Raw genomic sequence first — 22,669 nt, forward strand, 5'->3', positions numbered from 1 at the left:
GCTGGAATTGAACCTGGGTCCCTGACGCTGAGGGAGCAGTACTAACCACTGTGCCCTAAGTTAAATTGAATTCACTCATGGAAAGTCCAGGAGGAGCAAGTCAGTGAATTTGGAGCCTATCTATTTGAGATAGGAGTCCCATACTTTACCCAATGCATCAGACTCCGAATGAATTACAGACATAAAAATTGCATGGAGATGCTTTCCATAATCAGCCTATGCTGGTTTTGGATCGAGGGAGAACTGACTGGCCTGCTTCTGTATTGAGCCAGATGAATGTGGGCTCCATCCTAACCCAATCCCTTATGAACCTAAGACGAGAGGCCAATTGATGAAGCCTGATTTTTCAGGAGACCATACCCTCCCTTAGCTCCTGGTGATTGGAGCTTAACAAACTTGAGGCAAGGTTTATTTGTGTTCCAGGTAGAGTCATAGATATTTACAGCTTGGAAACAGGCCCTTCGGCCCAGCTTGTCCATGCCGCCCAGCTTCTATCACTAAGCTAGTCCCACTTGCCAGCATTTGGCCCATTTCCCTCTATACCCACCCTGCCCATGTAACTTCTAACTGCTTGTTAAAGGACAAAATTGTACCCGCCTCTACCACTGCCTCCGGCAGCCATTCCAGATGCTCACCACCCTCTACCAGCCTCCCCGAACAGGCGCCGTAATGTGGCGACTAGGGGCTTTTCACAGTAACTTCATTTGAAGCCTACTTGTGACAATAAGCAATTTTCTTTTCATTTCATTTCTATGTAAAGAAACTTCTCCTCTGGTCTTTTTGTATCTCTCTTCTCTCACCTTAAACCTATGCCCTCTAGTTCTAGACTCCTCTACCTGAGGGAAAATATGTTGACTATATACCTTTTCTATGTTCCTCATTATTTTGTAGACTTCTATAAGGTCACACCTAAGCCTCCTACGCTCCAGGGAAAAAAAGTCCCAGCCTATCCATCTGCGGTCTTACCAATGTCTTGTCCAACTTCAATAAGACATCCCAACTCCTGTGTTCAATATTCTAACCAATAAAACTGAGCATACTGAATGCCTTCTTCACCACCCTGTCCACCTGCGACTCCACCTACAAGGAGCTGTGAACCTGTACTCCTAGATCTCTTTGTTCTGTAACTGTCCCCAACTCCCTACCATTAACTGAGTAGGTCCTGCCCTGATTTGATTAATTCCCCTAACAACTCTGGTTGACAGCAGTATAGGCAGCATCTGCAGAGGGTACAACAGTCTGGGCAACACATTCACTTTAATGAAGGCAATCCTCGCCATGAAATCGGAAGAGCCGACCACCGGGCAAGGTCCCACCTAATAGTCACCATCAGCTGTGAAAAGTTGGCCCCATACAGCTGCCTGAAAGAGGGGCCATTGACATTCACCGGTTTTTAAATGGCATGGTGGGGGTGGGGGGCATCTGAAGGGGAAGTTAGCAAGAGGAGGAGGCTTACACCTCAACCCCTCCCCACCGGCATGGCCTTGGACTCAGTAAAATTGATCTCGTAACCGGAGAAGGCACTGAATCTACCCACTACTCCAATAATGACCAGGACTGAAACACTGGGGATCGACATCAGCAGCCCGTCATCTGCACACAGAGTGATCGTGTGCTGCCTCATGCCACTCCCCAGTCCCGATATCAGAGGATCTGATCTGATATCCTCCAGCAAGGGCTCAATGGCCAATGCAAACAGCAAGGGGGACAGAGGGCAGTCCAGTCTTGTCCCTCTCTGAAGCTCAAGGTTTGATGCCCTTAAACCATTGGTGAGCACCGCCGCTGCCGGTTTGTGATGTATCAATTGAATCCACTCAATATAAACCTCACCCAACCCGAAGCCTCGCAGCGGATACACCAGATAATTCCACTCAACTCGAGCAAAAGCTTTCTCTGCATCGAAGGAGATCAGCAGCCCATCCAGTGCATATTTCTGAAAAGCCTGAATCACATTCAGCAACCTTCCAACATTGTTACTGGAAAACCTTCTCCGTATAAACCCAGTCTGGTCCTCCCGCACGATTGTCAGAAGGATGTCCGCCAGCCTTATCGCCAAAACATAAGATCGCAGTTTCAAGTCAACATTCAAAAGAGAGATTGGGCGATAAGAGGCCCACTCCTTGGGTCCTTGCCCACCTTCAGGATCAAAGAGATATTAACCTCACCAAGAGTCGGTGGCAGCATCCCTGAGTCAAAAGAGTGACAATACATATCTATCAACGGGTCCAACAACAAATCTTCAATCCCCCGATAAAACTCACCCACAGCCATCCGGTCCCGGGCTTTACCCGGCTGCAGCTCCTTCATGGCCTTTAATACTCTTCCCTCGAAAGGGGAGCGTTAAGAGCCTCACAATGGCTTTCTGAGGCCTCCAGAAGCTTCAGGGAAGAGAAAACATGTTCCACACTCACCAACACATCAGAATATTGCTCAGACTTGTATAATCCTGCATTGAATTCCTGAAATACTAGTTTGTCTTCATGACCCTTTTCCCTCTCCGAAGCCGAACAGAGGGAATTGCTCTAAAGTCGACCTTTTCTTTGTCAAACAGGCTACGTATTTGCTCAGCTTATTCCCCAAACTCGTACAACTTCTGCCTCGCAAACGTCCAACTTTTCTGTTGGGACAATAGGGAGCCCAAAGCTGCTCCGCCGTGTTAACCCAAAGCACTCTTGCCGTGTTAACCCAAAGCCGCTCTTGCCGTGTTAACCCAAAGCACTCTTGCCGTGTTATCCTCCTTCAACAGTAGCCGACTCGGGCCCTCCATATGATTCTCCTCCACCTTCACCAAACAAACCTCCAGATGCCACTGGTTCTCCAACATCCTGCACCTTTTATTAGCAGTGTAAGACATGATCAGCCCCGAGCATAAACTTTACACGTCTCCCACAAAATGGAGGGGGAAATACCAGGAGTCGAGTTAACCGAAAGGAAGAACTCAAACTATTCCGTAAAGTGTGCCGTAAATGAAGTGTCTCTTATCAGGGAGGCATCAAACTTCCACGTTCTCGACCTGGGGGTGAGCCCTCGAGCAGAAACTCCAGACAAACGGGGGAAGGTCTGTGATTACGATGCTCCCTGTGGTGCAAGTGGACACCAGGTGTAGGATCGTCCTCGGCACAAACAAATTGCTGATTCGAGTATGACAATGATGTGGGGCTGGAAAGAAGGTAAAATCTCTGCTCCTCGGGTACAAAGTTCTCTCAACATCCACATAACCCACCTCCTCACAAGCCGAGGCCAACACCCTAGCTTGCAGCGTGGGTGGGGGGGTTCCTGGTAACCGGGAGCTTATCTACCAGAGAATTTAAGTGGCAGTTGAAGTCACCAACCACAAAGAGTTAGTCGAAGCTAACTGTACAAAATTCACAAAAACCTTCGTAATGAACTCCGGGAGTAATCGGGGATCCATAAAGATTCATTATTGAAACAACATCTCCATTCACCAAACCTCTAATGATCACATATCTCCCTCCTTTGTCCTTGGTGCAGGTTTCAACCTTAAAAGGGATATTTTTATTCATAAGGATTGCCACACCCCTCCTATTTGAGGAAAAGGAGGTGAAAAAACCTGCCCCACCCAATCCTGCCTCAATTTAAAGTGTTCCTCATCATCCAGATGGGCTTCCAGTAATAAAGCTATGTCGACTTTCTCCTTACGAAAGGAGAGGATCTTTTTCCTTCTGATAGGGTGATGGATGCCCCGTACATTCCCTGAGAAAATTTGCAGATTAACTGCTGCCATTAGTTAGGCGACAGAGAGACAGGAACAGATTTTCACACCACAATCGGGCGTGCGCCATTACCCCCTCCTCCAACTCTCTTTACACCAGAGGCACCAACGTTTCCACAAACTGCTCCTTTCACGGATAAAAGCCCCGTCTGTACCAGAGTAGGATAAAGTCAACAACACATAAACCCTCCCAGAATAACAAAAATACAAAAGAATCACCAACACAATAGATCCAAGGGGACATTCCTCAATAAGACTGAGGACCCGGAGGATTAACCCCACGGCCAGACTGTCGTTACCCTCAGGATACCTTCTCCAAAATGAGAAGAAAAGAAGGGCCAACAAGGGAATGGGGAATGAATGCCCCTCCCGCATTTTAGACTCACCCGTGAAGACCTACATCCACCACCACCCACCCTTCGGCAATGGCACCACTCGGTTCTGCCATGATTAACGCTCGGATAGTAGAAGACAACGGATAATAAGCACACGGCACATCTGCCATAACTGAGATAAGATAATCCGAGTCCCTGGAACACTCGAGGAGAAGAAGAAGACATTCAATTGGCGCTCACAGAATAACAACTCCCTTCAACAGGATAAAAGATAACAATTTCAGACAACAACACCAAGATAGGGAAAGAGTTTAGATTAGAGCCTGAGTTAGTCTGAGCTGCAAATCATCGCTCCAATCGTAGCCCTTCGAGGATTTAGCGAAGACCAAGGCAGTAGTCGGATTATTGAAAGACTTGACGGAGTTGTCAATATAATTTTCAGGGTCACAGGATGACGCAACATAATTTACTGTAAGGTGAGGTGGGAGCCAGGTCTCACCTCACCTTGCCCGTCTCCAGGACCCTCTGGTGATCTTTCAAGTTGTGGAAGGGAATGATTACAGGCCTGGGATGAAAACTATCCCTTGGCCTCAAAGACAGGATCCGATGCCCTTTCTAATTTCTAATTCTAATACCCAGGCTTCACATCCAGCTTGAGAAAACGTGGCAGCCGGTCCTCGAAGAACCTAACGCGAGCCTCACCCTCCACACCTTCTGGCAGGCCGACGACTCAGATGTTCTTTCTCTGACCTTCGGTTCTCCAAGTTCTCCAGGAGTCCACCACACCACTCAGCCGGTTTTCCAAGGATTAAATTTTTGCCTCCGCCGAGGACGCATCTTGCTCAACGTTCAGGATTCTCTCCTCCGGATCATCGAGCCTCTTAATGGTGTTTTACAGCTCGGCCTCATGAGCTCACAGATATTGAGTCAGCACACTCAGCCTCTGGTCAGTAACACGCAGAATGTCGCTGACATAGATCGGCCAATGATCCCACAGAATAGACGAGCAGGCTCGATGGGCCAAATGGCCAACTGCAGCTCGTATTTGTTATGATCTCTGTGCCTAGGACAGGAAGCAGTGAGCGTGCATCTGTCAATCAGCCTGAATCAGCACCGTCAGGAGAATTGGGAGGGTGAATATTAGATACAGCAGTGAGAATGGAGGGAGAGTGTGTGGGATGGAGATTTACAGCTTTTGGGGAATGAGCGAGGAAAGAATGTTCCCTAGGAACTAGAATTGTCTGTTCTGAATTTCTGTCCTTTACTGACAGTGATGTCTTTTGTAAATTGTTTTTACAGGATATTAGAAGAGGAGGAATTACAGACTGAAATCTCAAACTTCACGTCTCAATCTGACTGAGTCTCTCAATTCCTTGGAACTGAATATCACCCGACTTCGTATCTAGAAAGAGAAATGTTTGTCTTTTCTGTCAGCCTCAAAAGATTTAAACCATCAGTGTGACTGGAAAAGCACCGAGACACACACACCCGAGTGAGAGTGTTCCAGAGCACTGACTGCGGAAAGAGCTTTAACCTGTTACACAGCCTGAAAAAACATCACACCATTCACAGTGGGGAGAGACCGTACACGTGTTCTGTGTGTGGATGAGGCTTCAACTGATAGTCAAACCTGGAGAGACACGAGGACACCCAAAACATAAGGAAACCGTGGAAATGTGGGGACTGTGGGAAGGGATTCAGGGTCCCATCTCAGCTGGAAGTTCATCGACGCAGCCACACTGGGGAGAGGCCGTTCACCTGCTCTGTGTGTGGGAAGGGATTCACTGAGTTATCCACCCTGCAGAAACACCAGAGAGTTCACACTGGGGAGAGGCCGTTCACCTGCTCTCAATGTGGGAAGGGATTCATTCGGTTATCCAACCTGTGGCAACACCAGCGAGTTCACACTGGGGAAAGGCCATTCACCTGCTCTCAATGTGAGAAGGGATTCACTCACTTATCCACCCTGCAGACACACCAGCGAGTTCACACTGGGGAGAGGCCATTCACCTGCTCTGTGTGTGAGAAGGGATTCACTCACTTATCCAGCCTGCGGAAACACAAGCGAATTCACACTGGGGAGAGGCCATTCAGCTGTTCTCAGTGTGAGGAGGGATTCACTCAATCATCCGTCCTGCGGAAACACCAGCGAGTTCACACTGGGGAGAGGCCGTTCACCTGCTCTCAGTGTGAGAAGGGATTCACTACTTCATCGAGCCTGCTGACACACCAGCGAGTTCACACTGGGGAGAGGCCGTTCACCTGCTCTCGGTGTGAGAAGGGATTCACTACTTCATCGAGCCTGCTGAAACACCAGCGAGTTCACACCGGGGAGAGGCCGTTCACCTGCTCTCAGTGTGATAAGGGATTCACTCAGTCATCCCACCTGCAGAGACACCAGCGAGTTCACACCGGGGAGAAGCCGTTAACCTGTTTTTAGTGAGAGAAGGGTGAGCAAGCGGGTGATTTTTGAGGCGATGAGTATTGTGGCGGATAAAGGGGGCCGATATGTGATGGTGAGTGGTAGGCTGCAGGGGGCCCGGGTGGTGCTGGTGAATGTATATGCCCCGAATTGGGACGATAGAGGGTCCATGAAGCGAATGCTGAGCCGGCTCCCGGATCTGGAGGCGGGGAAGGGGGGGGACTTTAATCCGGTACTGGACCCGGCACTGGATCGATCCAGGTCAAGGTCGGGCAAGAGGCCAGCTGCAGCCAAGGTTCTGAGGGGGTTTATGGATCATATGGGGAATGGACCCGTGGAGGTTTGCCAGGCCAGCGGCTTGAGAGTTCTCCTTTTCCCATGTGCACAAGTCCTATTCATGGATAGACTTCTTCGTGGTGAGTAGGGAGTTGATCCCAAGAGTGGAGGGGACGGAGTACTCGGCAATAGCGATTTTGAACTATGCCCGCACTGGGTGGAGCTGGAGTTGGGGGAGGAGAGGGGCCAGCGCCCGCTGTGGCGCATGAATGTGCCACTGCTGGCAGATGAGGAGGTCTGTGGGCGGGTCCGAGGGTGCATTCAAAGGTACATGGAGGCCAATAATAATGGGGAGGTATTGGTGAGTGTGGTCTTGGAGGCGGTGGTCAGGGGAGAGCTAATCTCAATCAGGGCTCAGGGAGAAGAGGGAGAGATTGGTGGGGGAGTTACTGAGGATGGATAGGAGATACGCTGAATCCCCTGAAGAGGGGCTGCTGAAGGAGCGCCGGAGCCTCCAAACGGAGTTTGATTTGCTGACTATGGGGAAAGCTGAAGCCCAGTGGAGGAGGGTACAGGGTGCAGCGTACGACTATGGGGAGAAGGCGAGTCGGATGCTGGCGCATCAGCTACGTAGGAAGGAGGCGGCTAGGGAAATTGGAGGAATCAGGGACCGAGGGGGGAACACGGTGAGGAGTCCGGCCAAAATAAAAGAGGTCTTTAGAGATTTCTACGGGAACCTGTACAAGTCAGATCCGCCGGAGGGGGAGGGGGGAGGGGGGGGGGGGGGGGGGGATGCGGCGGTTCCTGGACCAATTGAAGTTTCCAATGGTGGAGGAGGGGCAGGTAGAAGGTTTGGGGGCCCCGATCGGGATGGAGGAGCTGGTTAAGGGGTTGGGGAGTATGCAGGCGGGCAAGGCCCCGGGGCAGATGGGTTCCAGGTTGAGTTCTACAGGAAGTTTGTGGAACTGCTGGGCCCGTTGCTGGTGAGAACCTTCAACGAGGCGAAGGAAGAAGGGATTCTTCTCCCCGACGATGTCGCGGGCTCTGATCTCGCTTATCCTCAAGCAGGACAAGGACCTGCTGCAATGTGGCTCGTATAGGCTGATTTCGCTCCTCAATGTGGATGCCAAGTTGTTGGCGAAGGTCCTGGCGACTAAGATTGAGGATTCTGTCCCGGGAGTGATACACGAGGACCAGACGGGGTTTGTGAAGGGCAGGCAATTGAATGCAAATATGCGGAGGCTCCTGAATGTGATCATGATGCCCTCGGGGGTGGGGGGGGGGGGGGGGGGGGGGGGGAGGCGGAAGTGGTGGCAGCAATGGAAGCGGAGAAGGCCTTTGATCGAGTGGAGTGGGAGTACCCGTGGGAAGTGCTGGGCAGGTTTGGGTTCGGGTGGGGTTCATAGGGTGGGTCAAATTGTTGTACCAGGCCCCGGTGGTGAGCGTATCGACAAATCGGCTGAGGTCAGAGTACTTCAGACTGTACTGTGGGACGAGACAGGAGTGCCCCCCTGCTGTTTGTCCTGGCAATTGAGCCGCTGGCCATGGCGCTGAGGGAGTCCAGAAACTGGAGGGGGTTGGTCCGGGGAGGGGAGGAGCATCGGATCTCATTATATGCAGATTACCTGCTTTTGTATATCGCAGATACAGTGGAGGGGATTGCAGAGGTCATGCAGACCCTTAGGGAGTTTGGCGACTTCTCAGGATACAAGCTCAATGTTGGGAAGAACGAGCTCTTTGTGGTACATGCGAGTGGTCAGGAGAAGAGGTTGGAGGAGCTGCCGCTCAAGAGGGTGGAGAGGAGTTTCCAGTATTTGGGTATCCAGGTGGCCAAGAGTTGGGGGGTCCTGCAGAAGCTCAACTTGGCGCAGTGAGTGGTCCAGATGGAGGAGGACTTTAAGAGTTGGGACGTATTGCCACTCTCCCTGGCGGGCAGGCTTTAATTTAGAATTTACAGTGCAGGAGGAGGCCATTCGTCCCATCGAGTCTGCACCGACTCTTTTGAAAGAGCACCCTACCCAAGCCTACACCTCCACCCTATCCCCATAACCCAGTAATCCCACCCAACACTAAGGGCAATTTAGCACGACCAATCCACCTAACCTGCACATCTTTGGACTGTGGGAGGACACCGCAGCACCCGGAGGAAACCCACGCACACATGGGGAGAACATGCAGACTCCGCACAGACAGTGACCCAAGCTGGGAATCGAACCTGGGACCCTGGTGCTGTGAAGCAATTATGCTAACCACTATGCTACCGTGCTGCCCTAAGTTGTGGAAGTGAATGATTACAGGCCTGGGATGAAAACTATCCCTCGGCCTCAAAGACAGGATCCGGGGCCCTTTCTAATTTGAAACACCCAGGCTTCACGCCTAGCTTGAGAAAATGTGGCAGCCGGTCCTCGGAGAACCTAACAGGAACCTTATCCTCCACACCTTCTGGCAGGCCAACGACTCGGATGTTCTTTCTCTCACCCTTGGTTCTCCAAGTCCTCCAGGAGTCCACCACACCACTCAGCCGGTTTTGCAAGGATTGAATTCTTGCCTCTGCCGAGGAGGCATCTTGCTCAACGTTCAGGATTCTCTCCTCCGGATCATCGAGCCTCTTCATGGTGTTTGCAGCTCGGCCTCATGAGCTCACAGATATTGAGTCAGCTCACTCAGCCTCTGGTCAATAACACGGAGAATGTCGGCAGTCATCATTTTCACCGCCTCTGAGAGAGTCCCGGAGAGCGCGGGGTCGCGAGACCTCCTGAGGGTCAGGCCGCCATGTTCAAAAGGCGGCTCCTCCCCCACTGAATCCGCCTGCACTCTTTTATCGATAGATTTCTTTTTAAAAAAAATATAAAAAAAATTTAAGAGTACCCAATTATTTCTTTTATTCCAATTAAGGGGCAATTTTGCATGGCCAATCCACCTACCCTACACATCTTTGGGTTTTGGGGGTGAAACTCACACAGACATGGGGAGAATGTGCAAACTCCACACGGACAGTGACCCAGGGTCGGGATTCGGACCCGGGTTCTCAGCGCTGCAGTCCCAGTGCTAACCACTGCGCCACATGCCGCCCAATCAATAGATTTCTTGACATATTTCGGCATAATCTCACCAAAACTAATCCTGAAGTCTTCCAGAGACATGAGAACAAATATTAATTCTGGCATTAGTTAGATGAATGCCGGGAAATCAGGATAAATGACGGATTATAGGCGAGTGGCACCAGAACCTGCGGAAAAGCCGCTTCACGTGGCCCCCCCCCAGACAGATTTCTGATTGGCGAGGGAGTCGAGGGTCATGGGAAACCGGCAGGAAAATGGAGAGAAAGCTGAGATGAGGGATTTCCTCACTCGAGGATGTAACACAAGTGCAAGGCAATGACCATCTCTTGCAAGATGAGAATAATAATCTTTATTGTCACGAGTAGGATCACATTAACACTGCCATGAAGTTACTGTGAAAAGCCCTGAGTCGCCACATTCCGGCGCCTGGTCGGGTACACGGAGGGAGAATTCAGAATGTACAAATTACCTAAGAACACGTCTTTCGGGATTTGTGGGAGCACCCGGAGGAAACCCACGCAGACACGGAGAACGTGCAGACTCCACACAGACAGTGACCCAAGCCTGGAATCAAACTTGGACCCTAGAGCCGTGAAGCAACAGTGCTAACCACTGTGCTACCCTTGGCGAGGATCTAACCACTGCCCCTTGACATTCAGTGGCATTACCATCGCTGAATCCCCCACAAACAACATCCTAGGGTTACTATTGATCAGAATCTGAAGTGGACTAGCCATATTAATACTGTGGCTACTAGGGCAGGTCCAAGGCTGGGAATTCTTTTTCTTAATAAATATTTTTATTCTTCACATTTTCATTCAAATTTACACCCACCGACAAACAATCAACAGTAACAAGTATAATGTCAATCCCCTGGCCAACAATTCCTTCCTCCCACCAACCCCCAAACAACCCTCAACATTTTAAATACAAACATCAAAGAAAAGAATTCAGGAATCCACCATCCAACCCCATACAGTCACCAACAACATACACAGTCCAACCCCCCACTCCCCCCTTTTGTTCAATGTCATCCAATTTTTGAAACTGCATAATAAACAAAGCCCATGAATTGTACAACCTTTCCCCTCAACTCAGACTTCACTTTCTTGAGTGTTTAAAAGCTCCAACAGATCCCCCCCGCCACACCATGGCACAGGGTGGAGAAACTGACCTCCACCCCAACAGGATCCGCCTGAGCGAGGCGAAGGCTAAAACATCTGCCTCCGCATCCGCTTCCAACCCTGGCCGATCCAATACCCCGAATATGGCCTCCAGAGGACCCGGCTCATGCCTCACATGTACCACCTTCAAAATTACCTTGAACACCTCCCGCCAATACCCCTCCAGCTTTGGACAGGACCAAAACATATGAACGTGGTTTGCGGGTCCCCCCCCAACGTTCACAAACATCCTCTACCTCCTCAAAGAGTCGGCTCATCATCACCTTTGTGAGGTGCGCCCGATACACCACGTACAGCTCTATCAGCCTCAACCTCGCGCACAAAGTTGAGGCGTTTATCCTCCAGAACACCTTGCACCACAATCCCTCCTCCATGCTCTCTCCCAGCTCTTCCTCCCACTTTGCCTTAATCCCCTCCAGTGGGCCTTCTGTTCTCAAATCGCCCCATAAATTGCCAACACCACCCCCTTCTCCATTCCCGGAAAGCTCTGTATCTCCCTCTTAGCGAAATAAAGGCTGGGAATCCTACAGCGAGTAACTCACAACCTGACCTCCCAGAGCTTGTCCAAACATCTACAAGGCACAAGTCAGGAGTATAATGGAATACTCTCCACTTGCCTGGATGAGTGCTGCTCCAACAACACTCGAGCAGCTCGACACCATCCAGGACAAAGCAGCCAGGTTGATTGCTCCTCCGTCCACAAACATTCAAACCCTCCACCACTGACGAACAGGGGCAGCCGTGTGTACCATTTACAAGATACACTGCAGTAAGTCACCAAGGTTCCTCAGACAGCACCTTCCAAACCCACGACCACTAATATCTAGAAGGACAAGAGCAGCAGATACCTGGGAACCTCACCCCCTGGAGGTTCCCCTCCAAGTCACTCACCAGACCGACTTGGAAATATATCGCCGTACCTTCACTGTCGCTGGGGCAAAATCCTGGAACTCCTCCCTACCAGCACAGTGGGTGTACCTACACCTCAGGGACTGCAGAAGTTCAAGAAGGCAGCTCACCACCACTTTCTGAAGGGCAACTAGGGATGACAAAAAATACTGGCCTAACCAGCGACCCCCAAATCCCCGTCAATGAATTGATTTATCTTTTTAAATACCCAATTGTTTTTTCCAATTGAGGGGAAATTTAGCATGGCCAATCCACTGGTGCTGGGCGGCACGGTACCATAGTGGTTAGCACTGTTGCTTCGACTGTACCTCCTGTTTGTTATGGTCTCTGTGCCTAGGACAGGAAGCAGTGAGCATGGATCTGTCAATCAGCCTGAATCAGCACCTTCAGGAGAATTGGGAGGGTGAATATTAGATACAGCAGAGTGAGAATGGAGGGAGAGTGTGTGGGATGGAGATTTACAGCTTGTGGGGAATGAAAGAGGAAAGAATGTTTCATAGAAATTAAAATAATCTGTTCTGAATTTCTATCCTGTACTGACTGTGATGTATTTTGTAAACTCCTTTTACAGGATGTTAAAAGGAATTTCTATCCTGTACTGACTGTGATGTATTTTGTAAACTCCTTTTACAGGATGTTAAAAGGAGAGGATTTACAGACAGAAATTGCAAACATCATGTTTAGATCTGACAGAGTCACTCGGTTCATTGGCCATTAAATCGGGAAGGAGGAATGTTCGCCCGACCTGTTGGCTTCACAAGATTTTGAACATCGGTGTGACTGGAAAAGCACCGAGACACACCCACCCGAGTGAGAGTGTTCCAGAGAACTGACTGTGGAAAGAGCTTTAACCAGTTACACAGCCTGAAAACACATCACACCATCCACAGCGGGGAGAGACTGTACACGTGTTCTGTGTGTGGACGAAGCTTCAACTGATTGTCCGACTGGAGAGACACGAGGAGACCCAAAACATGGAGAAACCGTAGAAATGTGGGGACTGTGGGAAGGGATTCAGGGTTCCATCTGCGCTGGAAGCTCATCGACCCATTCACACTGGGGAGAGGCCCTTCACCTGCTCTGTGTGTGGGAAGGGAGTCACTCAGTTATCCCATCTGAAGTCACACCAGCGAGTTCACACCAGGGAGAAGCCGTTCACCTGCTCCGACTGTGAGAAGACAGTCACTCATCCACCCTGCAGACACACCAGCGAGCACACACTGGGGAGAGGCCGTACACCTGCTCTCAGTGTGAGAAGGGATTCCCTCAGTTATCCAGCCTGAACTCACATCAGCGAGTTCACACTGGGGAGAGGCCATTCACCTGCCCTCAGTGTGGGAAGGAATTCACTCAGTCATCCAACCTCAAGTCACATCAGCGAATTCACACTGGGGAGAGACCGTTCACCTGCTCTCAGTGTGGGAAGGGATTCTGTGTTTCCTCGAACTTGCTGAGACACCAACAAGTTCACAATTGATTACAGGGGTAGGATTCTGTTGTTATTGTTTCTGCTTCAATTACACAGAGGACTGCATTGTGTTCATTCTGACAGTTGGTCGATGGGGAGGGTCGGAGGGTTTCTTTCTGCTGGACTGTCCGGTATCCTGACTTTGCCTCCAATGGGCTGATGCACTCTGAACCTTCTTGCAAATACCTGGATTGAAGTTTCACAAGAATCAGAAGAGTGAAAGGGAGTTTTGAAGTTTAAGACTATTTGTTTCCATTTCTGTTTGGAAGCCCCAGAACCATGCCACGTTGCCACGAAGAGGGACTATGGTGGTTACATGGTTCTTTTGTTTAGTTTATTTGGGTGTTTCTCACTGTGGAAAACTGAGTATGCGGGGCTCAGGGTATGAGGGAATAAGGTGTCTGAGGTGGGCTGGGAAAATACATTAAAAGGTATGATGGGAGATAGCTATTATTTAAGGAATTATTACATATTTACAAGGGGATTGGTTAGTTCAGTTGGCTGGATGGCTGGTTTGTGATACTGAGCGACACCAACAGTGTGGGTCCAACTCCTGTACCGGCTGAGGTTATCCATGAAGGCCCCGTCTTCTCAACATTGCCCCTCGCCTGAGGTGTGGTGATCCTCGGGTCAAATCACCACCAAGCAGCTCTCTCGCTCTCTCTTTCTCAGGAGAGAGAAGCTTGTGGTCCTCTGGGACTTTGGCGACTTTCACATATGTATGACAAATATAAATTAATTTAAGGAATAAATATCCAACAGTAATAGTGATGCAATGGTGCCGAGGGGATTTTCACAGTAGTTTCTTTTGACAATAATAAAGATTATTATTATAACAGGAAACATTAAAGATTCCATTACATGAAAAGAAGGGGCTCATAAAATGGCCAAAATAGGTAATAAGCCTGAGGACTGGGAACTTGTTTTAGAATTCAGCAAAGGAGGATCAAGAAACTGATAAAAAGAAAATAGAATATGAGAACAAACTGGCGAGAAACATTAAAAAAAGGACTGGAACAGCTCCTATAGGAATGTGAAAAGGAAAAGATTAGCAAAGACCAATGTGGTCCATTCCAGACAGAGACAGGAGAGTTTATGATGGGGAATAAGGAAATGGCAGGGAAACTAAACAATGTGTGTCTGTCTTCACGGAGCAAGATACAGAAATTGTCCTAAAAACACCAGAGAACCAAGGGACTCGTGAGCACGAGGAACTGAAAGAGATTAGAATTAGTGAAAAAGTAGTACTGGAGAAATTAATGTGATTGAAAGTTAATAAATCCCCAAAAGCTGCTGCTCTACATCCCAGAGTGTTGAAAGAGGTGGCTGTAGAGATGGTGGATACATTGGTGATCATCTTTCACAATTCTGTAGATTCTGGAATGGTTCCTGCAGATTGGAAGGTGGTAAATGTAACCCCACTATTTAAGGAGAGAGAGAGAAAACAGGGAACCACAGACCCATTAACCTGACATCATTGGAGGAAAAATGCTACAATCTATTATAAAGGATGTGATAACATATGAATTAGGAGCAGATGTAGGCCACTCGGCCCCTCGAGCCTGCTCCACCATTCATTACATCCTGGCTGATCTGATTGTAACCTCAACTCCACACAGGCCCCTTAGAAATTAAATCTGCGGAGATAGTTATGGGGAATAAGGAAATGGCAGAGGAGTTAAACAGATATTTAGCATTAGTCTTTATGGTTCCATTAATACTAAAGAATATGGAGGAGGAATTAAATACCAATACTAGAGACGCAGTATTCAACAAACTAATGCGGCTATAGACAGATAAGTACCCTATCCCTGATGACTTACACCTTAGGATCCTAAAGAAATGCCTACAGAGATAGTGTCAGCAGTTTTGGCCCCCTTATTTAAGGAGAGATATTATTTTATTGGAGGAGGGTTAGAGAAGATTCACTATGATGATCCCCGGTATGAAGGGATTGTTTTAGGAGCAAAGGTTAAACAGGTTTGGACTCTACTCATTGGAATTTAGAAGATTGAGAGGTGATCTCATTGAAACATACAGGATTCTTCAGGGGCTTCACAGGGTAAATGCTGAGAGGATGTTTCCCCTCGTGGGAGAGTCTAGGCCCAGAATAAAGAGATGTCAATTTGAGACTGAGATGAAGAGGAATTTCTTCTCTGAGGGTTGTGAATCTTTGGAACTGAAAGCTGTGGGGACAGAGTCCCTGTGTATATTTAAAGCTGAGATAGATTCTTGATCAGTGAGGGAATCAAGGATTCCAGGGAAAGGGCAGGAAAGTGGACGAGAGAAATGTTGAGTCAGCCATGATCCTATTTAAAGGCTGAACAGCCTCCTCTTCTTCCTATTTCATATCGTCATATGATGGTCTTCGCCCCACCTATTGTCCCGATAACCTTTCACCCCCTTGCTGAACACGAATCTATCCAGCTCTGCCTTCTAAATATTCAAAGACTCTGCTTCCACTGCCCTTAGGAAGAGAGTTCCAAAGACTCAGCACCCATTGCGAGAAAAAAAGTTCTTCTCTGCCTTAAAAATTCCAATTAAGGGGCAATTTAGCCTGGCTAATCCACCTACCCTGCTAATCTATGGGTTGGGGGAATGAGACCCACGCAGACACGGGGAGAATGTGCAAACTTTACACAGACAGTGACTTGGGGCCGGGATCAAACCCGGGTCCTCAATGCCGTGAGGCAACAGTGCTAACCACTGTTGTTACTTTAAGAAGACTTCAATTTCTAGATTCTCTCACAAGAGGAAACATCCTTTCCACATCCAACATCAAGGTTCAATCAAGTCACCTAAACTCCATCGGACACAAGCCCAGCCTGTCCATTCATTCCTCATAAGATAACCTCCCTACTTTTGTATTCCATTCCCCTCACAATAAACAATGACATTCTATTAGCTTTCCTAATTACTTGCTGTACCTTTATACTCACCTTTTGTGATTCATGCTCTTGGACACCCAGATCCCTCCGAATCTCCGAGCTCTGCAATGAATACAAATCTTCAAGTAATAACTTTTCCTACATTGCACTCCATTTGGGAAATTTTATACCACTCATTTAACATATATTTTTGTAACCTCCTTATGTCCTCTTCACAATTTAATTTCCTACCTATCTTTGTATCATTGTAACACAGGAGCAGGAGTTGGCCATTCAGCCCATTGAGCCTGCTCCACCATTCAATACGATCATGGCTGATCATCCACTTCAATGCCTTTCCCCCCACACTATCTCCATATCCCTTTGTGTTATTGACATTCAGAAATCTGTCAGTTGGGCGGCACGGCGGCGCAGTAGTTTGCACTGCTGCCTCACAGCGCCAAGGACACGGATTTGATCCTGGCCATGGGTCACTGTCCATGCGGAGTTTGCACATTCTCCCCATGTCTATGTGCGTCTCACCCCCAGAACCCAAAGATGTGCAGGGTAGGTGGATTGATACTGGTTCTTGCAAATCAGTCCATAATTTTCCATGTTTTAAAATTCTATTTGGAATAATTGATTCTATAAGCTTGCCCACCAATGATGTTAAACTAACTGATCTGCAATTGCTGGGGCTATCCTTATTGAACAAATGCATAAGATTTGTAATTCTCCAGTCCTCTGGCACCTCCAGCAAAGACTGGGAAATTATTGCCAGCTCCACTGTAATTTACATTCTCACTTTAACACTTCCTCCTTATCAACTAAAAATAATAATTTTTATTATTGTCACAAGTAGGCTTATATTAACATTGCATTGAAGTTACTGTGAAAATCCCCTCGTCGCCACACGTCGGCGCCTGTTCAGGTACACGGAGGGAGAATTCAGAATGTCCAATTAACCTAGCAAGCATGTCCTCCGGGACTTGTGGAAGGAAACCGGAGTACCTGGAGGAAACCCACGGAGACACAGGGAGAACATGCAGACTCTGCACAGGCAGGGACCCAAGCCGGGAATCAAACCCGGGACCCTGGCGCTATGGAGTAACAGTGCTAATCACTGTGCTACCGTGCCGCTCTGGCGACAAAGTTTCTTAATCTGCCTCCATGGCCTGGGTAGCCTCTATATCCTTGGTAAAGACAGACAGTGACTTTAGTTTCATTTTGAACAGGGTGTCAGTTACTGTGTCTCATTCTTGAAAAGCTCTTTCTTCACATTTAAACAGGTAATGGTAAGTGGGGGAAAAATGATACGCAGTGACCCCAAAACAAGGTACTGTCGACATTCAGATAAAAGCAAATTACGACAGATGCTGGAATCTGAAACAAAAGCAGTAAAAACTCAAGTATTTCAGCAGGTCTGACAGCATCTGTGGAGAGAAAGGGAGCTAATGTTTCGAGTATGGATGGCTTTGACAAAGAGTCATCCAGACACAAAACATTTGCTCCCTTTACTCTCCACAGATGCTGTCAGACCTGCTGAGATTGTCCAGCATATTCTGTTACTGTAGACATTCCCTGTCTGCCCAGTTCTATTTTGAAGTCAGCCCCTGAATTGTGTGGACATAGTTTCAGATTTCCACATTTGAAGAACAAACGTTGAAATATTTGCTCCACACCCACAGGGTTTCATCTGTTTAAAGCCACAAACAGAAAGGTGCAGTTTCCTCCTGGAGCTTGAGACAAATTAGCTTTCAAAATGATGCCGAGTTTTAACCAATGAGGAAGATCCGAGCTCATGCCCGCCCCTCATTCACTCTGATTGGTTGGTGGATCAGCCGCTCCCGTTCAGGCAGCCAGGTCCGTCCCCTCTTCGTATTGGTCTAGAGCTGCTGTCAATCAACCTGGCATTGTGATGCAGGGCATGCGCAATGCGGCTGCTATAGTTGGGCACCAGGCGCGGGAACGGAGTTTGGAGCATGCGCAATTCCAGTGTTGGCCTCGGGAAGGGACTCCTTTGTCCCGGAGAAGCGGAGTCAGCGTCAGGCGGTGGGTGGCAGGATCCGCAAACCCTTCAGAATCATTGTCAGCTCCCTGGTTTGCAGCTGCCGGGAACAGGCCCAGGTTAACCCTCCTACTTCAGCGACTGGAGGATGGTTCACACCAGAGGAGAGGGACAGTAAATAAGAGCTGACACTTTGGACTCAAATCAATGAGGATTCTGATCTCTGGAAAGGAAGGAAACCCTGGGAGGTGGGCGGGGAGGATTCACAAACACCCGCTGGAGGCCCCAAACCCCCAATAGGAACCTGCAGGTCCCGAGTTTGCAGCTCCCGGGGCTTGTTTACTTGTGTGCCCAAGTGAGCGGGCATCAGGGTCCCAGTGACCAGGACAGAAAATGAGTGATTAATTGATTTTATTCTCACTTTGCAAAGAGGCTTGAGAACTGAACCCAGCCAGAGTGGAGGCAGGAGGTAAACTGTAAGGAAAATAATTGTGAAGGTGCTGTGCTGGGTTTGACGGGCTGACCAACTCTCATGGTAAAAATTAAGGGTGGTGTTTGCCAGAGCTGTTGGAACATAGAAGCGGTAAGGAACATGTTTCTGTGCAGTGACAAAGGTCCAGTTTATAGTACAGCCAGCATCCAGGCAGCATGCAGACTGGGACAGTGGACTCAAATACATTTCTGTAAAATATGGGACTGTTAGTCACCCTGGGATTTGCATTCAGCGCGGGGCGCAAGAGAGTGTATGGGAGTAGGATTTACTGTTTTGCAGGTACAAATGAGGAAAATATGTTGTATGTTCAGGATTTCTCTCTGTATAACGTTTTGTAAACTTCTTTTCCAGGGCACTAGAATGGGTGGATTTACAGACAGGAAGCTCAAACTGAACATCACAGCATGACCTGACAGAGTCACCGAGTCGCCACGGCCAGAATATCATTAGTCATTGAATTTGGAAGGAGAAATGTTTGTGTGTTCTGCCTGTGTGACACCATTTCAAACATCATTGTGACTGGAAAAGCATCAGGACACACAATGGAATGAGAGTGTTCCGGTTAATTGACTGTACAAAGAGCTTCAACCAGTGAAACATCCTGTAAAAAAAATCACACGATTCGCAGCAGGGAGAAACCGTACAGGTGTTCTGTGTGTGTGGACAAAGCTTCAACGGACTGTCCAAACTGGAGAGATATGAGGAAACTGGCACCATGGAGAAACCGTGGAAATGTGAGGACTGTGGTGAAGGATTCAATTCTTCACCCCGGCTGGAAATCCATCGACGCGTTCACACTGGGGAAAGGCCGTTCAACTGTTCTGTGTGTGAGAGGAGGTTCACTCAGTCATCTGCCCTTCGCTTACACCAGCGAGTTCACGCTGAGAAGAAACCATTCAGCTGCACAACCTGTGAAGAGAAATTCAAGTCTTTATCCATCCTCACTGAACACCAGCGAATTCACACGAGTCAGAAACCATTCATTTGCTTTGTGTGTGGGAAGGGATTCACTCAGGTATTCACCCTCCAGACACACCACCAAATGCACACAAATGAGGAACCATTCAGGTGCATCACCTGTGGAGAGAGTTTCAGCCAGTCAACTGACCTCAGTGAGCACCAACACACTCACACTGGGGAGAAGCCGTTCACCTGCTCCGTGTGTGGGATGGGATTTCCTTGGGCATCCCAACTGCTGACACATCAGTGGGATCACACCGGGGGGAGACGGTTCTCCTGCTCCTTGTGTGGAGTGGGATTCACTCAGGCACAACACCTGCTGAGACACCAGCGAGTTCACAAATGACCAGGGATTGGAATCTGCTGTTTTGCTGCTGCTAATCACATCCAGGATTGATAGTCTGACAATATCTGGTTTGATTCTGCTGATGTTAACAATCCCTATAACTGGCTGCAGTTTAATATCCTGAAGATATCAATGATTTTTGGGACTACAGTGTCCCTTTTTAAAAGCCCCATTTGTGATTTTTTTTCCTTAATTCAAGAACTCTCAACATGAACACATGTACAGTAAAATTCTGAACTTGCACTTCAATCCTAACTTGATCTTTGATGCAAATCAGTGTCTAAAAGGTTCCACTGTTTAACATCTCCAATTAGAAAGTGCAGATTAATCCTTGCTGACAATTCTTACTGACTTCTTCAGTGTTCTGTCCATTATGATATTAAATTGTGAAGGAAGCGAAACAAACTGTGAAATATTATACATGTACTTTAAAAAACGCTTAAAAACCTGAACATCAACATTAATACTGATGAAGTTTGTAAGCCGCTGAGTTGAATCATTTCTGACACAGCAACAGCAACATTTGGTAAAGGTGGAACCCACAACAAAGACTGGTTCAGACTCACTCGGCTGAGATGACATCTGTCATTGAAGCAAAAAGCAAAGTCGACCTGATGTGCAACATAAACCCAACAGCTAGAACACTGCATTACTTGAACGTAGCCAAGACAGTTGTGTAAATATCAGGGAGATCCTGTGCAAATAAACATTGGACCAGCCTCTCTCAATAATGCCAAGCTGCCTGTGACAATGGAAATCTACGACTGATGGGATCAAGAGGGATCTTTATCCGACCATCACCAAAATTGCCCGGCTGAAATTGGCAGCTGGTGAAGTTCTTACCAACAGAAGTAAACAGATGTCCTGCTGGGTTGATCACGGCTGTGAGCTGGACGTCTCCCAGACTCTGATTGTCTCTATTGCAGCTCCTGTCATGGTTGAGTTGGACAAGGAACCCTCACCACTTGAACTTGAAAATGTCATTCAGAAAGGCACCCGGCAAGGATGGGATTCCAGCTGATCTGCTTACACACGGAAAGTCCCATCGGCTGTCGCACCTTCATGACCTCCTACGTCTCTGATGGGTGACAGGAACCATTCCATACGTGTGATGCAAAATCATCACAATATATAAAATAAGCAGTGACAGAGGAGATTCCAACAACTACAGGGACACCTCACTCCTTAACATCACTGGGAGGACCTTCACTCGGGTCATGTCTAAAAGATCCATCTACTTGCAGATTGAATGTATCCAGAAGCACAGTGCGGTTTCTCTGCTGACAGGTCTGCAGTGAACATGATCTTCTCCACACACCAGCTACAAGAGAAGTGAACAATTGGTATTTAATCTAAAATGTCTATGCTGAGAAAAGTAAAACGTTATCATTACTGAGTGAAAGTGAACCTTTCAGTGTGAATCACAATTTAATTGTACAATTGGAAAAGGCACCAAAATGTTTGATTCCCTCAAGACAAACTTCAGCCTCACATAGAAACATAGAAAATAGAAGCAGGAGGAGGCCATTCGGCCCTTTGAGCTTGCTCCATCATTCATTATGATCATGGCTGATCATCCAACTCAGTAACCTGTTCCCCGCTTTCCCTCCACATCCTTTGATCCCTTTTGCCCGAAGTGCTGTATCTAACTGCTTCTTGAAAGCAGACAATGTTTTGTCCTCAACTCTTTCTGTGGTAGCGAATTCCACAGGCTGACCACTCTCTGGGTGAAGAAATTTCTCCTCATCTCTGTCCTAAGTAGTCTACCCCATACCCTTAAACTATGATGCATGGTGCTGGACTTCCCGCATTTACTCTGTCTTGTCCTGTTAGAATTTTATAGGTTTCCATAAGATCCCTCTCATTCTTCTGATCACCAGCGAACATAATCCTAACTGGCTGAATCTCTCCTCATATGTCAGTCCCACCATCCCAGGAATCAGTCTGGTAAACCTTCGCTGCACTCCCTCTATAGCAAGAACATCCTTCCTCAGATAAGGAGACCAAAGCTGCAGACAATATCCCAGGTGTGGCCTCACCAAGGCCCTGTATAATTGCAACAAGACATCCCTGCTCCTGTACTCAAATCCTGCTAGTAAGGCCAACGTACCATTTTTCTTCTTCACCACCTGCTGTACCTGCATGCTTACCTTCAGTGACATTTCCACCGTTTCTCCATGGTGCCGATGACCTTGTGTCTCTCCAGATTGGAGCCTCATTCACACACAGAACATCGTGTACAGTTTCTCTCTGCTGTGAATTATGTGATGTTTTTTCAGGCTGTGTAACTGGTTAAGGCTCTTTTCACAGTCAGCTCACTGGAACACATTCACTTGCATATGTATGTATCTCGGTGCTTTTTTCAGTCACACTGACCTTCCCACAGATAGAAAACAAACATTTCTCCTTCCACATTCAGGGGTCGATGATTTTCATACCCTGACAAATCAAAAGTCTCTCAAAAACCTTGAGTTTGCTGTCTGTAAGTCTTTCCATTCCATACCCTGTAAAAAGAATTGAAGTAGAATGAAACTCAATAGACAGCACAAAAACAGGTCATTGTACCCAGTGTCAGTGTATATATTCCCCATGAGCCTATCACTTCT

At 47.9% G+C, this 22,669-nt stretch overlaps 1 protein-coding gene across 1 annotated transcript; it reads left to right on the forward strand.

Moving 5' to 3' along the window:
- Nucleotides 1-1,478: 1,478 nt before the first annotated feature.
- Nucleotides 1,479-14,636, forward strand: LOC140418039 (uncharacterized). The gene is made up of 3 exons (XM_072501468.1): nucleotides 1,479-1,493; nucleotides 5,693-6,518; nucleotides 12,555-14,636. Exons 1-2 carry the CDS (start codon nucleotides 1,479-1,481, stop codon nucleotides 6,506-6,508), a joined length of 831 nt encoding a protein of 276 aa, XP_072357569.1. The 3' UTR covers nucleotides 6,509-6,518; nucleotides 12,555-14,636.
- Nucleotides 14,637-22,669: the final 8,033 nt, after the last annotated feature.

This window comes from Scyliorhinus torazame, chromosome 5 (assembly GCF_047496885.1).
Source record: "Scyliorhinus torazame isolate Kashiwa2021f chromosome 5, sScyTor2.1, whole genome shotgun sequence".
Taxonomy (NCBI): domain Eukaryota; kingdom Metazoa; phylum Chordata; class Chondrichthyes; order Carcharhiniformes; family Scyliorhinidae; genus Scyliorhinus; species Scyliorhinus torazame.